The 22,893-nt window shown below is 37.8% G+C and overlaps 1 protein-coding gene across 1 annotated transcript in view; it reads right to left on the reverse strand.

Annotated features, from left to right (window-relative positions):
- LOC118570349 (vomeronasal type-2 receptor 116-like) overlaps nt 1-22,893 on the reverse strand; it is an 82,611-nt gene that overhangs the window by 12,906 nt on the left and 46,812 nt on the right. Inside the window, exons 4-5 of the mRNA XM_036168725.1 lie at nt 13,299-13,484; nt 64-355 (exon numbers count right to left, since the gene is read on the reverse strand). Of these exons, the coding sequence (XP_036024618.1) occupies nt 64-355; nt 13,299-13,484 (478 nt within the window). The remainder of the gene's footprint in view (nt 1-63; nt 356-13,298; nt 13,485-22,893) is intronic.

Consider the following 22,893-nt stretch of genomic DNA (forward strand, 5'->3'; position numbering starts at 1 on the left):
ACTTTTGCATACCCAAAATGTCAGCAAAGGAGATCTGGCTCTTTTGCCCACACAACACCTCACCTGTGGAAATTTGTAGAGCTGAAGCAGTGTCCCAATATGGGCGGATTTTGCCCATGATGGTCCTGTTATTGCAGCAGTTGACTTTCTCTCCTTTACACAGTTATAATTAAGGTAAGGACTATTCATGCCTGTGAGCCAAATAAGGGCATTGACAAGAATGTTTTTCTCACTGTATGGGACATTATAAAAATCAAATCCCAGAGATATGTTGGGTAAAATGTGAGGGTTCCTGTTGATCTCCTCAATGCCAAATATGAGGGACAGAACCAACTCATATATTTTAAAATTATACCTGCAAAAATGGAATAAAATTATACCTGAGGAGAATACAGACCACACAGAACTGAGGATTTTGTGCAATGATTTTCTAGTTCAAATATTGTTTATATAAAATACACATTTAAAATTCTCCACTGGAATTCAAATTACTATGTTACCTTGTTAGGATTGTGTAAGATCCTGTAGGTGTGACCCACATAATTGTCAGTCGCATGACTGCTCACTGTACTTTCTATTGTATTTGGTACATTAAAATTCTACCCATAAATGTAAAAACAGTCCCTTACAAAATACTCTATATCTTGCTTCATTGTTCTTTAATGTTTATCTTCAACAATTAGAGGAAAACAAATAATCTGCTATTAAGACACTCAGCTTTCCAAGATAACATCTTAATCAAAGAATACTACTTGAATAGTGTGATTCATCTTTATAAATAATTGTGATACCTTGACAATATTATCTTTGTGTAAATTGATATTTTGTATGATTTATGTGTGTGTATGTGTGTGCTCCACTGTGTGTAAAATGTTATAATACAAATGTTATGATTGCAAGACAGAGAACAACCTCCACAAGCAGTTCTGCCTATAATGTTCCTTTTAACAGAGGCTTTACAGTTTCCATTGCATTTGCCTGGATATCTTCATTGCATACTTCCAGGGCTTCTTGTGTAAAAAGTCTCATCTCCTCTATATGATGCCTAGATCACAAATATTCAGTCATGAAATTTCTGAACTCAGGGAATCACACTTTTACCTGAAGCATTTTTACCTTCTTAGGTTTTCCTTATTTTATTGGCATTGCCTGAAATTCATTAGAATAGCATAAAATAAGGGTTAAATAACCCCATTGCCAGACAATGGAAACCTTTTTTTGAATTGTTGTTTTTAGAGGAGTCCAACAGACTTCCTCCAAAACTGTAGGCTGATGCCCATGCCCGTCATGCCTTTTAGAAAAAGAAGATAATTTCTTATTGCTGAAGACATCACACACTTCAGACATTAGGTGAAATGATTAATCTGTTTTTACCAGCCTCCCTACTGAGGACTGGCTCCCAATGTTACAGAAGGAGTCATACAACCTCACAATGAAGAAAAGCTACCAGTAATCCTATCCGTCTGTAAGGACAGTGAATGACAATTATAGTAAGCTGTGTCAGATATTCTGATAGGTGTAGTAATGACACTTATATTCCTGAATAATTCACAGTTACCTAATAGGACTTAAGGCATTATGGGATATGAAGGAGGCTATGCCTGTAAGTGTAATTGTACATATAGACAAGTACCTATGCCAAAAAGCATGGACTCTAGAGAAGAACTTACTACTGTCAATTTTCTTAACTAGTATCATCTATACTATAACCTAAACTTAATATTATACCCACAAATAAGTATAGTTCCCTCCCCTGTATAAAGAAGCTTCCTTATATGGTAGATACAGATCATCACAGCATTAAATAACTTTTAATAATACTGCAAAGTGTCTACCCCCAACGAATATATTTACCATACAATGCCTAAACTTAAAGTCCAGGAAACTTCATAGAAGATGGGTCAAAAAATGTTATGAGACAGAGGCCAAGACAAATGTTGCAAGATATTATTTTCAAATTAAGAGAGATAACATGAAGAGGAACTGAGGAAGTGAATTTAAAGGATTTGGTTGGAAAAGTCAGGGATTAATATAGCTGATATATATTATTTGAAAATGTCCAAGTCTTAATAAAATTTTTTTATTTAAAATATGGTATTTGTTCTTCCAACACCTGATGAAAAGATGGTATTGCTGAAGATAATAGCTGATTCACAGAATAGGGAGATATCAGGCTGCTACTTTACTACAATCTTCATCCCTACTGGATAACTTTCACAGTTCAACTACTGTAATAAAAGCCCATGCCTTAGTAGATGCTTAGACCTTAGCATGACTCTTCAGTGATGGAGATGCCATTAAGGCTGTAAAACTCAGCATATAGAAAGTACTACCTGCCAAATATGAACACAAAGATGTAATTTATCAAAGTCCATAGTTCTGGAATGTCTCTAAATGTACTAACTTACTTTTGGCTTAGGTATTCTGCTTCTGTCTAACTGGTCTTGTGAACTGAAATATATCAACGCAGAAGATTACTTTTGCACATAATAGTTCATCCTGATAACATTTCAGTGCTAAACTGAGATGCTGATCACATAGCATAGTTGTAAGCTAGCTAATGACTTTCACTTGCCTTGAACTCATGTCCAAACAGTATTCTATGGCTAATACCAACAAGGTTCTAGAGGGTCCATCAACATATCAGAGCAAGACCTTGAAACATAAACTCCCTCCTAGCCCTTCAAATCAAGGAAGAGTTCAGGGGTCAACAAACTCATAGGAGGTGTGCTGCCAGAGGTCCATGTACCCAGGATTTCCTTTGATCAATTTCTACCTAGGGAATCTAAGGAATCTTCACACAAAATGAAACAAATTAGAACGTATCTTGGTCTGTCACCTCTGCAGGTAATTCTGATTAAGGTGCCTTCTGTTTGGAAACATAGTAGAAAGGTCAGATACGACTGCTGGCCAAGTGTCCAGGAACCACGTGAGATGACAGTGTGTTCCCTTTGTCTGTTCAGTTGTATGACTGTGTCGTGGCCAATCCAAGTTGCTTTTAGTGTGTGTGTGTGTGTGTGTGTGTGTGTGTGTGTGTGTGTGTCCTTCTATGTGTTTCTGACAGTTTAGTTTTGTTTCCCTGTATTCACCCCTGTATCTTTCTGTGGTGTGACATCCTTTCCCAACATGTCTTAAGACCTGTGCCTTCTCCTGTTGGAGACCCAAATCCTTTTGGCTCTCCTAGGGCCCTCAGGGAAACAAACAAGCAAACAAATAGTTCCATCTGTCTCACACTAGGAGCAGGAACACTTTTTCTTTCTTGTTTTGCCACCCAGCTGGAAACAGATATTACACAACTTTAATGAACTTCAAAGATTCTAAGTTGTATAATTTAGGTATTAGGTGTTGGAGGTATCTCAAAGTGTGATTAACAATAAGGAATTGAGTGGGGATAAGCCATTTTGCATAAACTGAAAGCCACTATCATTTTGAATCGTGAATGACACTTTCTATAACCCAGTACTATCTGAGATTGCATGGTAAAGAATAATGGTCAGTGCATAATTAAATGTTGTTAGAGGATACCAGAGGTAAAGGTCATTCTCTTGGATATAACTGTCTGGACACTGGTAACTAACCTTCACCATGCTACTCACTCATCTGGGTACCACAAAACTTTCTGATTTGTTCAGACCAAGGTATGTTATACCTCTACCAGGCACACTAACATGGGATATCTCAGCCATCTACCATGTTTGTGTTAAGTAAAATGAAAACAGAGAGCACTTACCCAGTAAGGGGTCCAAATAACAGAATAGCACCATGTCAAACTTTGGAAAATTTTACTTTAAACAATATCTGGCTTGCAGGATGAGGATAAAAATACTTTCAACTTCCTTGAAGATACCATTTTTAAGTGATTAGAAGTGTTCCCCACCTAGACTAAAACTGCTCTAATTGTAGCTAAAAAATGAAAGCAAGAAGAGGTGCTCTGATTTGGCTTCCTTCTAGCAATAGGGTCCAACAATTGCCTGATATTCATACCCCAAACCCTCTTAAGTAATAGCTATGAATATTGACATAGAGTGAAAACTTCACATTTAGACCTCAGAGTTCTGAGTTGGTAGAAAGAATGAAAAGGACATTGAAGAAAACTCTAACAAAATTCTCATGAGAGTACAGAGAAAGATGAATAGACCTCCTACTTTGCCTCAGTTTACTGCATCCCATATTGGGAGGAACTAACAACCTTTGAGATTATATTTGGAAGAATTCCTCACCTGCTTCCATGGCTCAGAGATAAGCAGTTTACAAAACTCTAACCATTCCCTTATCAAGTCACTAATGGCCTTCCAGGTCCCCATACTGAATTATCTGACAGAACAAGCCAACCTCTGTGTCCACCACCAATTTCACCTTGCTGAAGTAGAGTGATATCCTCGGTTTCAAGTGAGCAGCCAAAGGGACACTGGAACTAATCTGGAGAGACCCTACAAGGCGATTCTCTCCATGCTTCTAGTGGTGAGATAGGTGCTCTAACACCATAGAGCCACTACACCCAGATAAAGAAACTGGAAGCCACAGATGCTGCTTTCAAATGGACTGTCTCTGAACTATTGTCCCATTAACAATAAAGTTTTATAGGTCTTCAGGCCCTTCCATTACATGCCCTTATACTTCTTACTGAATCTTATGTTTTCACTATGGATATGAACACAGGGTTATGGTCCAAACCCCACTCCTCTCAGGGTTGGACTTGAAATTGTGGAACATAAATACATGGAAGGTATAGCTAGTGTGGCTACAGACCAGCAGACTTCATCCCATCTTGACCTTTACTTGCTGATACCTACTTTAAGTGTTTGGTTTTATTCAAAAAATGAAAGATTTTGGAGTTTATTTTTAGATAGGAATCCAGCTTTTATGATTCCATGAATGTCTTGTGTCTTGGTCCCCTAGTTGCCAGGAACAAGTGGGTTTCCATTGTAAAACTACAGTTTCCTACAATGATGGATTTAAAAAGATTCCGGTCTTTGGGAAATAGAAATAACCCAAGGAATCAGAATTTATCTTGCATAAAAGGACTCTAGGGATAGAGCTAATCATTCACAGCCAAAAATCAGCCAGGATTGATTTTTATCCTTATACACCTGGCACCCCATTCTACATAGGAATATACTTTAAACAGTCAGTCAGCCCATTGCTGACAATACTTACAGTAACTGGGGGTATCCTTAATTAACATTAAGGGAGTTACAAGGGTGAAGAAATACAATATGCCAAACTTTTAACCTACATATTTTCCTTTATTCTGATAGCTGCTATTTAGCATAATGGGTTAATTTATATGCATAGAAGCAATATTACTGGTCTTCTTAGACTACTTGGCGGACTTGTACTAATAGTTTGACTAAATGGCTCTTCCAATGCTTTCCAAACTAAGTAGGTAGGTTGACCAGGACTTAGAGGCATTAAAAGTTCCAGTCTCTGAGTAAAATTACCTTAGATTCTTTTGCAGAAATGATCCTACAAAATTGGGATGCTTAGAGGTCTCATGTAACAAAGGAACATATGTATGGATTTGGGAGAAGCCTGTGTTCTCTTTGCTAATTGATAAGGAGTAATTAGAGAAGCTCTTGGCATGGTTGGGAAAATGGTGGGTCCCTCTGGCTAACTACTCAGCTATCAGCACTGGCTGGGCATCTAACTTATTCTATTTGTAGTAAGAGTAGGGCCTGCATCATAAATTAGAATAGTTCTGATTTATCTCATACACTAAGATCAGTGGTGAATGTAAGTTCCCCTGTACTTAGTAGGCCTCCACACCTTAGCACAACTGACTTCACAGTAGCCATGCCTTTCAACTTGTAAAGCTCAGCAAATAGACAGTACACCTGACAAAAATGGGAGAAAAAAACACATAGTGTTCAGAAGGACTCTATATGAAATAAACTTGGTTTTGGCTTCCATAGTTCCACTTCTAGCTAACTTTTGACTGATACATGTTAAACAAGAACATGTTTTTTGTACTTAAAAGCTCATCTTGAGAAATTTCCATGCTAATCTGGGATCCTGATTACCCAGTATAGTTGGAGGCTCGTTAAGAAAAATTTTCTATTATTTTAAACCATATTCCAGCATTATTATCTGGTGAATACTCCAGAACATTAAATACTGCACATAAAACCAGGAATAAAAGGTAATCAATAATATCACCAACCTATGAACCCTGCAAGATTAAAAAACAACTGACCTAATAAGACATGCCCTCTGGTGCAATAGCAAAAGAAATAAAACATGAATATTCCAGTAATTTTCTGTTTTAATCTAGGGCATGTTCCATGAGAAGAAGCTCATTGGTAGCATAGTTACTTGGAACACAAGAAGAAAGTGCCTATGAAGGTACAAGAGGCTTACAGAACACCAAATAGACTGGATCCAAAAAAAAAAGAGAACCCTCACCACATAATAATCAAACCATGAAATACACAGAATAAAGAATAAAAAATATATTAATAGCTACAATGGAAAAAGGCCACGTAACATAAAGGCAGACCCATCAGAATAACACCTGACTTCTCAATGTAGACTCTGAAAGCCAGAAGCTCCAGGACAGATGTTATGCAGACACTAAGAGAGCATGGATGCCAACCCAGAATATTATATCCAGCAAAACTCTCAATTGCCATAGATGGAATAAGCAAAATATACCATTGTAAAACCAGATTTAAACAATACCTACCCACAAATCCAGCCCTACTAAAAGCACTAAAAGCAAAAGTCCAACCTAAGGATGTTAGATATACCTATTAAAATACAGGCAATAGATAATCCCACACCAATAAATACCAAGAAGAGAAACACACAACACTACCAATAAAAAATACCAGGAATTAACAATCACTGTTCATTAATACACATTAATATCAATGGTGCTCCAAGTGGAATGAGAACAGAGTAGGAGAGCAAGGAAAGAGATAAAATGATAAATGAAGACACCATGGCAATAAGAAGAAACAGAGTGCTAGGGAGGTTCCCATGAATCCACAAAGATGACTCCACCATAGACTACTGGCAGTGGTCAAAAGGGTGCCTGATCTGGCCATCTCTGGTGATTAGGTGGCCTAATGAATACCCTAACTGTCATCATAGAACCCTCATCCAGTGACTGATGGAAGCAGATGCAGATCCAGGGCTGTGTCCCAGACAGACCTCCAGGAGTCCAATTGATGAGAGATAAGAGGGATTCTATGAGCAAGAGATATTGAAACCATGACTGGAAAAAGTACAGAGATAACTAGCCAAACCAGTGAAAACACATGAACTGTGGACCAATAGTTGAGGAGCCCCTATGGTACTGGACTAGGCACTCTGGATAAGCAAGACAGATGTTTAGCTTGAACTGTATTGGGGGCACTGAGACAGTGAGATCACGACCTGTCACTAGTGCATTTGCCAGGTTTTTGGAACCTAGTGCCTATGGTGAGACACTTTGTGCACCTTTGTTGCAGGAAGGAGGGTCTTGGACATCCCTCAAATGAATGTGCCAGACTCTGCTGACTACTCATGGGAGACCTTGCCTTGGAGGAGGTGTCAATGGGAGGTGGGTTGGGGAGAAGTCTGAGGGGCGGGAGAGGGAGGACACAGGAATCTTTGGTTGGTAAGTAAAATGAATAGAAAAATCTCTTAATAAAATATTTATTTTTAAAAAAAAGTGTGACTAGTGAGGACATAGGCCAAAGCAGAGAATATAATAGAATTATTCTGCTGAATGAACATGGAATTAACATGATTCCAAATAATTTATTTGTGAAATCACAGATCAAAGCATTAATCCATCTTTGTCAGAGAAACTTCTCCTGGGAGATATAAATTATCAGAGACTTTCAACTGGTCATTGTGGAGAGAATCAGGCACTGGATAATGCTCAGCTCTGGACAGGGAATATATGTCAAACTCTATCACAGAAATCTCTGTAATCTTCCACAGATTGTAAATAATTACAGGTAAATTATTTTTCAGAAAGAACAGAGTCATTATGCATACAAATGCATGGTTTTTGTGACACCAGACATGCCAAAGCTCATGCTAGAAAAAAATCCCAAGAATGAAGAAGAGAGTTAAGTTTGAAATCTCACCACTAGCCATGGAGATTTTATATTTGATAGGTTTTTTTTGACAGTTAGCTATTATCAAAATTTTGATGTTTGGTAGATTTACCACAGTCCAGAGAAGGCTCAAGTCCTATGAGAAACTCAAAAATATAAATAGGACTCTTTGAGGAAAAAGAAGAAATTTCAAAGTTGGGTGAATAGGAGCGTTAGTGTGGAGAAGTACACATGCATGGAGTTAAAGGAGGCGTGATTACAATCAAAACACACTGTACTTAATTTCTCAATTAAAAACCAACAAGAGGCCGGGCGGTGGTGGAACCCATTTGTAATCCCAGCACTGTGGAGGCAGAGGCAGGTGGGTCTCTGTGAGTTCAAGGCCAGCCTCGTCTACAGAGCGAAATTCAGGACAGGCACCAAAAAGCTACAGAGACACCCTGTTTCAAAAAAATAAAATAAAATAACCCAAAAAACAAAAACAAACAAACAAACAAACAAACTCCAACCTGGATGGGCAGTGTAGTACATTCCTTTAATCCCAGCACTTGGGAGGCAGAAGCAGGTGGATCTCTGTGAATTTGAATCCAGCCTGGTCTACAAAGCAAGTTCCAGGACAGACTCCAAAGCTACAGAGAAGCCCTGTCTTGAAAAAACAACCTTTGTGTCATTCTATGGAAAGATTTTCTTCTGTTATTTCCAGTATTGAACTTTTGACTTTATAAAAATCCTAAAAAGGCTCAGATTTCTACACATAGTTTTAAGTCAACTTGAAAATTCTGAAATAGTCATAATAGATTGAGAGGACTGGCTACTTTTTTGGGGGTTATCTCTGCATCTGTCATCAAAGAAGATATTCATATTGCAGGTAAGTGATAAATGAACAAAACACTAGGTGGGGAGGCTTCAAATTTGGTCCACCCACGTGGTTATTTGTTTGTTTGTTTTGTTTTGTTTTGGTTTGGTTTTGGTTTTGGTCATGTTTCTTGATTTAATATGTAGATGTGCAAAAACTTAGGCCTTGTTATTACAGCAATTTAAGAGAATTGTATTCAGGCTGGTTGGATATTCTTGACAACTGAGGCAATCTAACAAAGACATATAGGGAACTGATATGAACAAAAAAACAGTCCAGAGAATAAATGAGGAAGAACTGAAATCTGTTTAAGAAGCCTGGAACCAAAAGAAAGTGCAAGGATTGACTTCTTTGGCCCACCACCCAGGGCTCTGTGTGTTAGGTTGTAGTGGAAATGAGCTCTAGGTCTGTTTTGCTATAATTTACCCAGCTAATACTTGGAAAATCTGGCAAGTACAACCCTTTATATAGAATATGGTATGATTGTTGTACTGCCTAGTTTTATGTTAACTTGACACAAGCAAGAGTCTTCAGAGAAGAGAAACCTCAATTGAGAAAATGCCTTATAAGATCAGCTGTAGGCCAGCATGTAGAACATTTTCTTAGTCAGTGATTGATGTGGAAGGTCTCTCAAACCATAGTGATGGAGCCATCCCTGGGCTGCTGGTATTGGTTCTATAAGAAAGCAGGTTGAGCAAGCCAGTTTTCAGCACTCCTCCATGGCCTCTGCATCAGGTCCTGCCTCCAGGATCCTGCCCTGCTTGAGTCCCTGTGCTGACTTCCTTCAATGATGAACAGTGCTCTGGGCATGTCAGCTAAATAAGCACTTCCCTTCTCAAGTTGCTGTGATCATGGTGTTTCATCAGAGCAATAGCAGCCCTCATTAAGACAATTGCCATTTCAGTTAAGGGACCTTCTGGACATTTTTTTGCTGTGGGCTGTTTTGCCATAGCATAAGAGTATGTTGCAAGGGTAAATACAACTAAATAAAATTGTTCAAAACTTCCAAAAAATTGATTTTGGATTTGAATATATTTCATGCATATTTATTTTAAGACTTTTCACTGATACGTAATCCCTAAGAAATTGGTAAAAATGGGGAGAAATAAAAATACAAGATTCTGACTCTACAGAAATATATTTTAGTATTGTCAATGGGTGATAACTATAGATGATGGACAGACATACTGGACAACTTAGAAATCTTAGAATGTGATATAGGAATTACTGTCCCTGAATCATGTAATTTCCACTGGACATCAGAGATGTCATTATTTATTTACTCAAATATATTAAATACAAGAGTGACATTGGATAACTTAATATTTTTTAATCTTATCAGACAAAATCAATCCAAAATCATCTGAATTATTACTGAACGTGAATGCAGTGTTAGATAGACACATGTATTTCTGGAAGTGATACACTGAGATAAATATTAAAAGAATCACCACAGTGCTAAATCTGACAGCCATCAATACTACAATAGCATGAAAAACATTCTAACACCAGGTATGTTTGTGTGTATCTGAATGGCTGCCTGTATGTGTGATTCTGGCAGTGTTTTAATATATCAGGGCAGAATACACATTCTTTGTGAAACACCCTAAGAAAAAGGAGGCTAGCACGTAAGATCTCAGTGCGAATGAAAAGTACATACTGAGGATGAACAAAGCACAGTGGCTACACCCAAACATCACCAAAGAAGGGCTTTTAAAATAAATTAATGCAGTCCACATAGACTTCACAAAAGGATGTAGAGAACATTCAGTGGTCACCCCGCTGATATGAAGAGAAAAGGCCACAAAGCTTCAATTCATGGAAAGAGGGAGAATGATTATGAGGCCACAGGTGACATTGGAGGGAAGAGCTCAGAATCATGACAGAGTTAGGTGTAGGGACATTTTCACTGCTAATACTCAGAAGGAGGACACATTGGGAAAACATACAGGGTGACTTTTTTTCTATATGAGTTATGCTTCAGAAAATTGATAGTTATATCTCTTTATTGCTTGTTTTTAAATTCTGGAAAAAAGGTTCTTATATTTATATGTATACAGTGTTACTCTTAACTATTTGTCCTAAAAGGATAATAAAACCATTTATTCCTATTATTAAAAAGCAATGTTAATAAACATTTGTCAGTCACAGTTAGAAAATTTATTCAAAAATTTTATAATTAATGTCTCATATTGAAAATTTTGTGAGCACAACTGCCTAAACCTGATATAAATGAGGAGAGTATTAAACACACCAAAGTGGTTGGGAGAAAAATCATAAGGGCTTAATCTTAAACAAAGAACTATAGGCAACTAAGGAATGTGAAGAATCAGAGAAAGACTATTCTACAGAAAAAAGCAACCCAATCGAATATCAAATATCAAATGGTCACCCACAAAAATATAAAATGAGGTAGCTTTATATATTCTGAACTGCCTGTATTTAGGAACATATATATACATTTATGTGTTTGTGTACAAACATATGTCTATGTAACATTTTTTAAATAGTATACGAATATGAAAGGGAGGAAGCAGAGTTATGTGGGAAAGTTTAGAGGTAAGGAACGAAAAGAGAAATGTTCCAATTATATTAAAATTTCAAAAAAAAATGAAGTGATAAAAATTTTTAAACAAGCATCCTATTGCAAGATATTTTAGAATAAGTAGCAAGAAAATGCTTTTGGATCATGATGTGTGAAACTTCACACAAAAGGGCATATATTTATAGTAGAAGAGAAAAATTCTTAACCTCCAAATTGTGCAAGATAAAATTCACAAGATGCATGAATTTATATTACATCATAAACATAAGAAATGTTTGTAGATTTGGGGAAATCAACTTTGACATAACAAGTCAACCACATTTTTTAAGTAAATTGGAGGGACATGATCTTCATCTCATACATTTCTAGAGATAATATCAATTTTAATTTGTAAGGATAACAGTGACCGTGTATAACAGGATTTGCCATATGGGAGAAAATATGGTTCACCCAGAGAAAAATCCTGGCATTGAGTATGGGATGAGTTTGATCTTCACACACACATGGTGGGAGGTGAAGTTGTCCTTCCACAGAATTTCTCTCTCCTGCATGTGAGACCTAAGGCATGAGTGAGCATGGACACGCTCAAAATTTGTGGTAAAAAATGCTTTGGAAAGTCTGTACCATATGCATTCCAATAGACTAAGTCTTGTTCCCCCTAAAAGATAATTTACATTAATCTGGAAATTGATATGTACTTTTAATGTTCATATATCATATTATCTGAACTGTTATGAAAGTCTTAAAGTAGAATCCAGTTAGTAATTTAGAACACAAAAAACAAATGAAATGGAGCAAAATTTCTGCATCTAACTTACAAGTTTTGTCATCTTGATAATTAAGATGATTATTTCTAGGCATGTAAAAATGCAGAAACAATTGAAGAAAGACAAAGAGACAGAGCCTTAGAGAGATGACACATTCCCTCTTTGAAAACAGATATGCATGCACACTGTTAAAAAGGGTGTAATCAGAAGCCCTAAGAATGCTTTCAGCCTTGACATACATATAATTCTTGTACCTGAAGTTGTATGAAAAAAAATTTAGGACAGGTGCTACATAATGGTAGATTTTGAGGGAGAAAAGGAAAGGGGAAAAGACACATATTAATCTTTTGTAGTAACAAAAATATTTCCCTATCACAAACTCAGTTTGATTTTATTTCTGAATTAAAATGAAACAGTCCTATGTGGCCAAAATCATGTCAATGAGTATTATGTACACACTCATGAAAATGAGATAAAAACTTAATAGAAATGTATGGAACAACCATATAAAAAGGGAAAATGTGTCTGAAAGTAAAAGATTAGCAAATAATTTAATTGAAAAACCTTGAAGATAGGCAGAGATATTTTGATCATAATGAAATATTTCCAACTTATAACTCTGACACCTGTACTCCTACATGAGTGGCATGTAACAGATGCAAGCCTGTGACCACCATATCCCTTCACAGTAACAGCTTTCAAGAACATCACCTCTTTTGTCAGCAGTACATATAGATTTCTAGACTGCTCTGAAGAGCCAGGTTAAACTAGATAAAACCATCCTTCATCTAAAGACCTAACAAGAGAAACATGTTGCAGTAAAGGCATGGCAAGTAAGATCAAAAGATTGCAATTATCATATTTAGAGACAATAATCAATAAACAAACAAGCAAACTTATTTTATCATCTTTGAGAAAAGAAAATAAATGTAGAGTAACATAAAATTAAATAAGGAATTTTGGATTAGAGGAGGGTTTATATGATAAAATAAGTAGTATAGAAGTTTGAAAATATATATATATTCACCTGGGTCATATATAATATGAAATCTGAAATGGGATAAATGAACAACAACACTTACTGTGTGTGAATGTCGGTATAAAAGTATGGCAGGTAAGGATGTGGAACTTTGTTGCCTGTGTAGAAAGTATGAACTGGGAAAAATACACCAAGGACCACATCTCCTTCATGGTGAAAATCTTCTTTGATTCTGAAATAACACTCAGAGGAGCTATAGGCATATGCATGGCTGTGATTAAACAAGATCCTGAAAATAATATCCAAAAGAAAACATCCTACCAACATAGGTGTCTGCTCAGACATAAGTCTGATGGATCCAGATCTCACATTGTCCTGCAGGTTTATACTTAGCTCAAGTGTCTGTGACCACATGTGCTTCTAACTTAGTTGATGACTGAGCCTGTCCCAATGATCACTCTGAGCACTTTTTGATACCTCCTCCACTACCACTGAGAATTCTGGAACTCTTTCTACCCTTGGGCTCCACATCTGAGGCTCTGCATTCAGGTGAAAAACAAGCTGGAAAATATGTTTGTAGATTTTCTTCTGTACCCTTAGGCATCATGAATTCAGGTAAAACAACAGGCAGTAAGAGATCAGGGATGAACTTCTCTTTATCTAACTTGGCCACAAGAATGAAGCAAGATACTTTTCATGTGAAAACAACTGAGGTTTGTGTAAACAATTCAGATCAGAGGATGACATTCTAAATGTGGTAGGAAAGAGAAAAGCCCAAAATCTCATGCTAGACAAATCACACAAAGTGATAGAGATATCATGATTTCCCAAACCAAAGGAAACCAGTGGATTCTACCTGGTTACTTAGTATCTGTGTCTTAAAGTTTCCTTCCTTCTATGATACATATGTATATGCATATCAGTATAATGTCCACACTCAATGCAACCAATCTGTTTCTCACTTTGAAAAAATTAATGGCCCTGTTAAATTATTCAGTTCTAAATGTGCCACCTAATTGAGAAATGAAGTTTGCAGCTTAGATTCTTGAGCTACTGTACTCCTACTGTCCTAGTTAATCCTCAGTAAACCATTGAGTAGATATATTATTCTAATCCACACCTAGTGGATTTACCAGCTACTTACCCTGTTCTAGGAACATTAAGGTTATGGGAAATCCTTCTCTTTTCTGTAGAAAGCATAATAATGCTTCTAAATGTATCTTTCACCTAATACAAGGAAGGAAGCTGTGCTGAGCAGGGCTCTATTTCCTAGTTCACAGGACAAAGTAAGACAATAAAGTACTTTGTCTTATATTGTATCAATGAATGCATGCTTCCACCCATAAATAAAATCCCCGAGGAAAGGACGGAAGAGTGGATTGAATGACAACCCATAGATCCATCTTTGAGGATTGATAAGCATTATCATTTCTTTCTGATTCATGTGTAGTAGGAGGAAGACTGATACATCTGAAATAATTCATTTGTCAGTGAAACAGGGAAAACCCTCCACCACTTGTGCTTCTAATCAAGAACAGAGCAAGCATTAGGAACTGAGATAATCAGACAAAAATGGTGGACAGGTCCCACCCCTGGGCACCAGCCATCCCGGGAAGACCTGCCCAACTTGGTTCCAGTTTCTGGCCATTCGGCGGGTCCTGCAAGAAGGTTCCCCTTTTCCAAGACTGCAGAGAAACCCTGCAATCTCCACACCCTGCCCCCACATCCACCTGCCCCAGACCCCAGCCACTTCCTGAGACTTAGAGACCAGCCCCCAGCTCCCATCCACCTCAGAACTCCCATCTGGATCAGAGGTGAGTGTCTGGGGTCACGCCGAGAGAGGCCTGCAACTAGGACCCAGCCCTGGGCACCAGCCATTCTGGGAAAGACCTGCCCAACTTGACCACAGGTTCTGGCCATAGGGCAGGACCCCCCACAACCCTACCAAGAAGGCTCCCCCTCTCCAAGAACTGCCAGCGATCCCTACAATCTCCATGCCCTGTCCCCACACCCATCTGCCTGAGACCCCAGCCACTTCCTGAGACTTAGAAACCAGCCTCCAGTTTCCATCCTGCCCCTGAACTCCCATCTGCACCAGAGCCCCCAGCTATCATCCCACTCTGGAGCTCCCATCTGGACAAGATACAGAGACCCCAGCCACTTCTTAAGACTCAGAGACCAGCCCCCAGCTCCCATCCCACCACAGAGCTCCCATCTAGACAGGATAAGGAGATCCCAGCCACTATCTGAGACTCAAAAACCAGCCCCCATCTACCTTCAGCCCCAGAATTCCCATCTGGACCAGAGACCACAGCCGCTTCCTGAGACTCAGAGACCAGCCCCCACCTCCCAAACTGCCCTAGAGCTCCCATCTGGACAAGATACTGAGCTCCCATGTGGACCGGATACATAGACCCCAGCCACTTCCTGAGACTCAGACACCAATGGCTCCCAACGTGGCAAGAATTCATTAAAAAACCGCTTGCCTTGGCAGTGGGTCCCACTTCCCGCCCGGGCGGGCCCGGCTCCTTAGCTCAGGCTTAGCCCCGGCCTAACCCGCGCCTAGCTCAGCTTAGGACTCAGGCCCAACCTGCCTTAGCTATGAGCGGTAACAGCCGCAGCTGGAGTTACTTACTTAAAAAGCCGGTGCTACGAACCACTCAGGCCTGCAGGAGCTACTGCTAATTGCAGTAGCTACACGCAACTGCAGATAGGCTGCTTTTGGCTGAAACGCCAGCACACGCGGTCGGTCGGAGCTTAAGGAAACCAGAGCCCAGGCTCTACTCGGCTCAGACGAGAACATTGAAGCGGTTGGATTCAAGCTTTTAGCCAGAACGTGGCTACGCTTTCTCTCTCTCTCTCTCTCTCTCTCTCTCTCTCTCTCTCTCTCTGGATTCCACCTCGGATGCTAGGTAGCTGTTTGGAAATTCCCTGGGATTTCTACTGTTCTGCGCAGAATTGGTAAGTCATTTATATCAGATATTTTAAAGGAAACTATTTAAAAGAGATTTTTTTCACATTAAAAAAAAATGGGTTTTATGTGTACATTGGAAGAAAATAGGGCTTTGTTTGAAATTTTAGGCAGTATGGTAATGGAACAACTATATGAGAAGATTAATGTTGATCGAATTATGTATATTATTAATCTTCTTATCCTTATTTTACTATTTAAAAAGATGGTCAATTTAAGTGCCAGGATAAAAATTTTAGAAAAACCTGTTAAACCTGTTAAACCTGTTAAAATGAATTATAGAGATATTCAGATTCAGACAGAAGAAATTAACAGTGAAGTTGTTTCAGGATTGGATTATAAGGTTAGAAAGAAAGCCTGTTTTCACACAATCACCCTTAATTTATCTAGTAACCATACAACAGCAACCTGGTCAAGTGACTACACAAAATATTTGGACTCCAGTTGAAATGTTAGACTTACGAAGGTTTAAGGAAGCAATAGTATCTTATGGCATGCATTCTCCATATGTAAAACAAATGTTAAACTCCTGGTCAACTTATAATAGAATTATACCACAGGACTGGCGGGAGCTGGCACAGGCGGTTCTGGAACCCGGACAGCAGCTCCAGTGGCAAATGTGGTTCAAACAGGAAGCTAAAAACATAGCAAAACAATGTAGTGATAGAGGTATACAAATCTTCCAGGATCAGCTTGTTGGAGAAGGCCAATATGCTGCAGTACAAACACAATGTTTATATGATATGCAAACTCTAATTCTATGTCAAATGGCAGCCTTGAATGCATGGGAGAGATTTGAGGAACCAGGGAAGAAAACTGAGTCATTTACAAAGGTTATACAGGGCCCAAAAGAATCTTTCACAGATTTCTTACAAAGACTGACTTCAGCAGTAAAGAGAATGGTCCCAAAATCAGAAGCTAGCCAGATAATAATTGAATCTTTGGCTTTTGAGAATGCAAATGAAGCATGCAAGAGAATAATCAGGCTGTTAAAGGCGAGATCTGCACCCTTGGAAGATTGGATTAGAGACACGGTTAATGTTGAGGCTCATGATCATGATAATATGTGGGTAGGAGAAGCAACTTCAAGAGGTTTGAGGAATGTTAAATGTTTTGGATGTGGAAAGCAAGGACATTTGAAAAGGGACTGTAAACAGGGCACTTCTAGAAACAATGTTTCTTCAAGGAACAATGGCAACAGAATGCCCCTTCCTTCAGGAGTATGTAGAAGGTGTGGTAAGGGAAGACATTGGACCAATGAATGTAGATCAACAAGGGACAGACAAGGTAATACTTTGCCTCAGTCTTTGGGAAACTCCCAGAGGGGCCTCAGGCAGGCCCCTACAGTGAATCCAGTTCAGACCTTTCCTGCAGTCGTAGAGGAGACCCCTACTCAGAGCAGTTAAATGACCAAATGCCTATTGGAATAAACCAGGCTACTCAGAGTAATGGAACAACTGAGACAGAGAGAACAGAAAATTCAGGAGAGACCATAAAGAAAATTTTTTGGCAAACTTCTATAAATGAACAAAGACCAAAATTAACAATAAAAATAAATGGTGTTTTGTTGTCTGGTCTGGTAGACACAGGTGCTGATGTTACCATAATTGCACCAGAATTTTGGCATCCATCTTGGCCTCTTCAGGAGGTAAATGTTCAACTGTTAGGAATTGGAACATTATCTCAAGTTAAACAGAGTGCAAGATGGCTCGAATGTATAGGCCCAGAAGGACAGAGAGGCAGATTAAAACCATATGTGGCTAACATAGCCATGAACTTGTGGGGTCGAGACCTGTTACAACAATGGAATACTCAGATTAACATCCCTCCAAACTCAGAAATAAATAATAAACTAGCACATGTTTCTGAGAGAAATATTAGAAGGTATTATTCTAATGAGTGGTCACCAGCCATCCATATTATACAAGAACAGGGCAGAAAAACTGATGATCTTCCAAAGGCACCAACAGCTCTACCTTTAAAATGGTTAACAGACAAGCCTGTATGGGTTCATCAATGGCCTTTAACAACAGAGAAACTCCAGGCTTTAGAAGAGCTGGTAGAAGAACAGTTAAATGCCCAGCATATTGAAGAATCTACTAGCCCATGGAATTCTCCTGTATTTGTTATTAAAAAGAAATCTGGTAAATGGAGAATGGTAACAGACCTTAGAGCAATTAACAAAGTAATTCAGCCAATGGGCTCTCTACAATCTGGAATTCCTTTGCCTACTCTGTTACCTAAAGGATGGCCTCTCATAGTTATCGATTTAAAAGACTGTTTCTTTTCAATACCCCTATAAGAAAAAGACAGAGAAAGATTTGCTTTCATGGTGCCTACTTACAATAATTCTCAACCGGTTAGAAGATTTCAATGCAGAGTCCTCCCACAAGGAATGTTGAATAGTCCAATCCTGTGCCAATATTTTGTACAACAGCCCTTGAAAGTGATACGTAAAAAATTTCCTAAATCTATAATTTATCATTATATGGATGATATTTTACTAGCTGACTCAAGTGCAGATACTTTAGAAAGAATGTTTGAAGAAGTAAAGAAAATATTGCCTTGCTGGGGATTACAAATTGCTCCTGAAAAGATACAAAGAGCCGATTCTATTAATTATTTAGGATATAAAATAGAGCTACAAAAAATTAGACCTCAAATGGTACAAATTAGGAGAGATCGCCTACAGACTCTTAATGACTTTCAAAGATTATTTGGGGACATTTCTCATTTACAAACTATTGTTGGGGTAAAAAATGATGAACTGAATAATTTGTTCAAAACCTTAGAAGGTGACAAGGACTTAAATAGTCCAAGAGAATTATCACCTGAAGCTGAGAAAGAATTGGCCTTGGTAGAAAAAAAAGTACATGAAGGACATGTAGATCGTATTGATCCAAAGCTGGATTGCATTTTGGTTATTTTACCTTCTAAGCATTCTCCTACAGGAATATTAATGCAGAGAGAAGATATTATATTGGAATGGATATTTTTACCAAATAAACCAAATAAAAAATTAAAAACTTATGTGGAAAAAATCTCTGACTTAATTTTGAAAGGAAAATTGAGACTTCGTCAATTAGCAGGAGTAGATCCAGCAGAAATTGTTGTACCTTTAACTAAAGAGGACATTGAAAAATTATGGACAGAAAGTGAACCTTGGCAAAGAGCTTGCAGTAATTTTTTGGGAGAAATTAACAGCAAATATCCTAAAAGCAATAGAATTGATCTTATAAAGAGAGCTGATTGGATCTTGCCTCGAATTGTACGTGAAAAACCCATATCTGGAGTTCGGACATTTTATACAGATGCCAACAAACAAGGATAGGCAGGTTACAAATCAGAAAATTTAAGTAAAGTGGTTCAAAGTCCTTATAATTCAGTTCAAAAATCGGAATTGTATGCTATTCTGTTGGTATTAATGGATTTTTCAGAACCTCTCAATATAGTTACTGACTCTCAGTATGCTGAAAGAGTGGTATTACATATTGAGACTGCAGAATTTATCCCTGATGCTTCAGAATTAACTTCACTATTTATTCAATTACAAGATACAATCAGGGAAAGGAGTCATCCTTTATATATAACTCACATCCGATCCCATACTGGTCTGCCAGGCCCTCTAGCACAAGGTAATGATGAGATTGATAAATTATTGATAGGAAATGTGCTGGAGGCCTCAGAATTTCATAAGAAACATCATGTCAATAGTAAAGGTTTAAAAAAGGATTTTTCCATAACCTGGCAACAAGCCAAGGAAATTGTAAAGAAATGTCCTACTTGTTCCTTCTACAATCAGACACCATTACCAACAGGATGTAACCTAAAGGGTACTCAGAGGAATGAAATCTGGCAGATGGATGTGTTTCACTTTGCAGAATTTGGAAAATTGAAATATGTACACCTTACTATCGATACTTATTCAGGATTTCAATGGGCAACTGCTTTGAGTTCTGAGAAAGCTGATTCTGTAATCACTCATTTGCTAGAAGTTATGGCCATCATGGGTATACCTGTGCAAATTAAAACTGACAATGCTCCAGCATATGTCTCTATTAAAATGAAACAGTTTTTTGCTTATTATAATATAAAGCATATTACAGGTATACCACATAATCCTACAGGCCAAGCAGTTATAGAAAGATCCAACAGAACTCTAAAGGACATGATAAATAAACAAAAAGGGGTAACAAAAACCCCCAGAAATAGACTGCACAATGCTCTATTAACTTTGAATTTTCTCAATGCTAATGAGAAAGGAACAACAGCTGCAGAGAGACATTGGTTAATAGAAAAAACAACAGAATTATATCAGCCTATAAACTTCAAGGATGTGCTGACCTCAGAATGGAAACCAGGGTATGTGTTATGTTGGGGACGAGGTTTTGCTTTTGTTTCTGCAGGAGAAGATAAGCTGTGGGTACCATCAAAACTGATAAAGGTTCGATTTGAACAAGAGAGACCTCTTAATTAGAAGAGGTGATAGTTCATCAACCAACATGACCATCCAGTTTAAACTCATTTATACCATTAATACATGCCTTTTCATTTAATCAGATGTAACTTGCCAAAAGGGGACCTCCCCAAAATTAGTCTTGGAGAAGGGTTTTTGTTTTTGTCTTTTAGGAGAATGAAGGCTAAGGAATCTGTAGAACACTGGACAAATGAGACAACTGAAGAAAAAGGACAAATCATCTGTTCCAGGAAAAAAGAGTAAAATGGCCTATTGGTATATCATCTACAAAATTTCATAAATCTTCCTAAATGTTTGTTTCTGCCCTTCTCCAAAAATTTAATACTCTTAGTCTTCTTGTAGTCCCAGTTCAATTAAAGCTTCAAGCTGATTTTGGAGTTGGAGAATGGCTCTCTCCTCCTTTAAACTCAAGCATTTTGTTAAAAAGAAAATGAAAACTCCCTGTATCATACCAGAAGAAAGAGCCATCTTCTGACATGGGACAGGAGAAAAACCAAATTAATTAAGGGACTATTCTATTACTAATCTCAATTCTTTGATTCTATTCTGATTCTTTAAACTTTTCTTAAAGTATGAATTTTATATCAAAATTTACAAGATATATATATATATATTTTAAACTTTGTTAAGATAATAATGGTCATATAGAGTACTAATAAATTCTAGAGAAATGGCTTCGATTAGCTGCCTATACATGTCTTTGTGTTCGAGTCTCTTTTCAGTTTTCTGCCGGAAATCACGGCCAGGCCTAACATCAACTGAAATCTCCAAGAAGAAGATGGGGCCCCACAATGACAATTCCACGTGGAAAATAATATCACTAAGCTGACAAACATCATCTACAGATCAGCTTTGGACTACAAAGTGCTTAGAGCCATTCTGAGATGGCTAGCTGAGATGATCCAGTTTCAAAGACTACTTGAATAAGGACTTGAGATAAACCCTGAACTTTGGCATTATGGATAACAAAGAATATAGTTATCTTTCCTAGGATTTGTCAATTAACCCAAAATTTTTCTTTTCAGAATAAAGATAACTTCACCCATACCCAGCAGGAAGCAATTTTAAGAATTCAATGCCCACATTCCCAAAGGGGTGGTGTGGGGTGGGTGGTGTTTTGGTCTTTTTATGGGTATTGGGTCTGGGATAGTTTTCATTGTTTAGGAGGGTTGGTTACAAGTTGTTGTTAAGGGTTAGGAAAAGGGCTAGGCAAAAGGTGCTTGTTTAAAAAAAAAAAGACAATTACTAGTTTTAAATACTTTACATTCAATTGGATTATTTTATATTGTATACAAATTATTATTATTGAGATTGAGATTGTTAGAATATACCATACATGTATTTCTAATTTTGTTCGCGATATTGTATTTATACCGTTCATTTGACAATGTAATGCAATTTGCTAATCCTTGAATGTTAGTATTACCTACTATTAGGATATATAGAAATGAAAATTAGTGGTTAGACATTACAATTGAACTTGTAGTCATATTAGGTGTGTTTTCAAGATCAAACAGATATATTTTAGATAGACAGGTCATCTTCAAACCCTTCAGAGATCTACAGAATATGGCATTTAAAATGTTTTAATAATTTAATAATTTTTCTTTTTTGCTATGACTATGAGACATGACAGCTCCTGGCAGTACCAATCTACTTCAGAGAAAATATGAGCATTGAAGAAACTGCATATGGAGCTAACTTTCATTGTGGCAAAAGTTAGCCACTGGACAACAAAGTATCCTCGAATCAACTGCTGACAAACAGGACAGACAGGACATGAAACCAAGGACTACCAATTCTTGCCAAAACAAGTGTGGTTGTGGCTTTAACAAAAGGCATCTTCTGAAGCCAGGACAATATCGCACCATCCCTGAAGTGAGTGACCTTTGCAATCTGGAAAAGGTACCGTGCCCTTTTCTTCGAAGGCAGCTGAACAGGGAGTGGGCCAATGGCTTCTGATGTGCAATGGAACAGCAGATGAAACAGTTATTCTTGAAGAATAACTAAGCTCACCCCTCTCAATAGTAGACTGGTGTTTAATAGAGAGATGTGGAGAAGAACGTGATGCCAAGATGAAGCCACATATACACAGCCAAGAAAAATGGACAGCTGAATTGAAAAAACATCAATAATTTCCAGAATTTAAAATCCTGAATCGTGACATGACACTATTGGAATTCAGGTGTTTCTGGTACATGGACTGCTCTCACCAAATGTGAGGTCAAACTGTTGACCTTATATACATCC

Source organism: Onychomys torridus, chromosome 19, assembly GCF_903995425.1.
Source record: "Onychomys torridus chromosome 19, mOncTor1.1, whole genome shotgun sequence".
In the NCBI taxonomy this organism is placed as follows: Eukaryota; Metazoa; Chordata; class Mammalia; order Rodentia; family Cricetidae; genus Onychomys; species Onychomys torridus.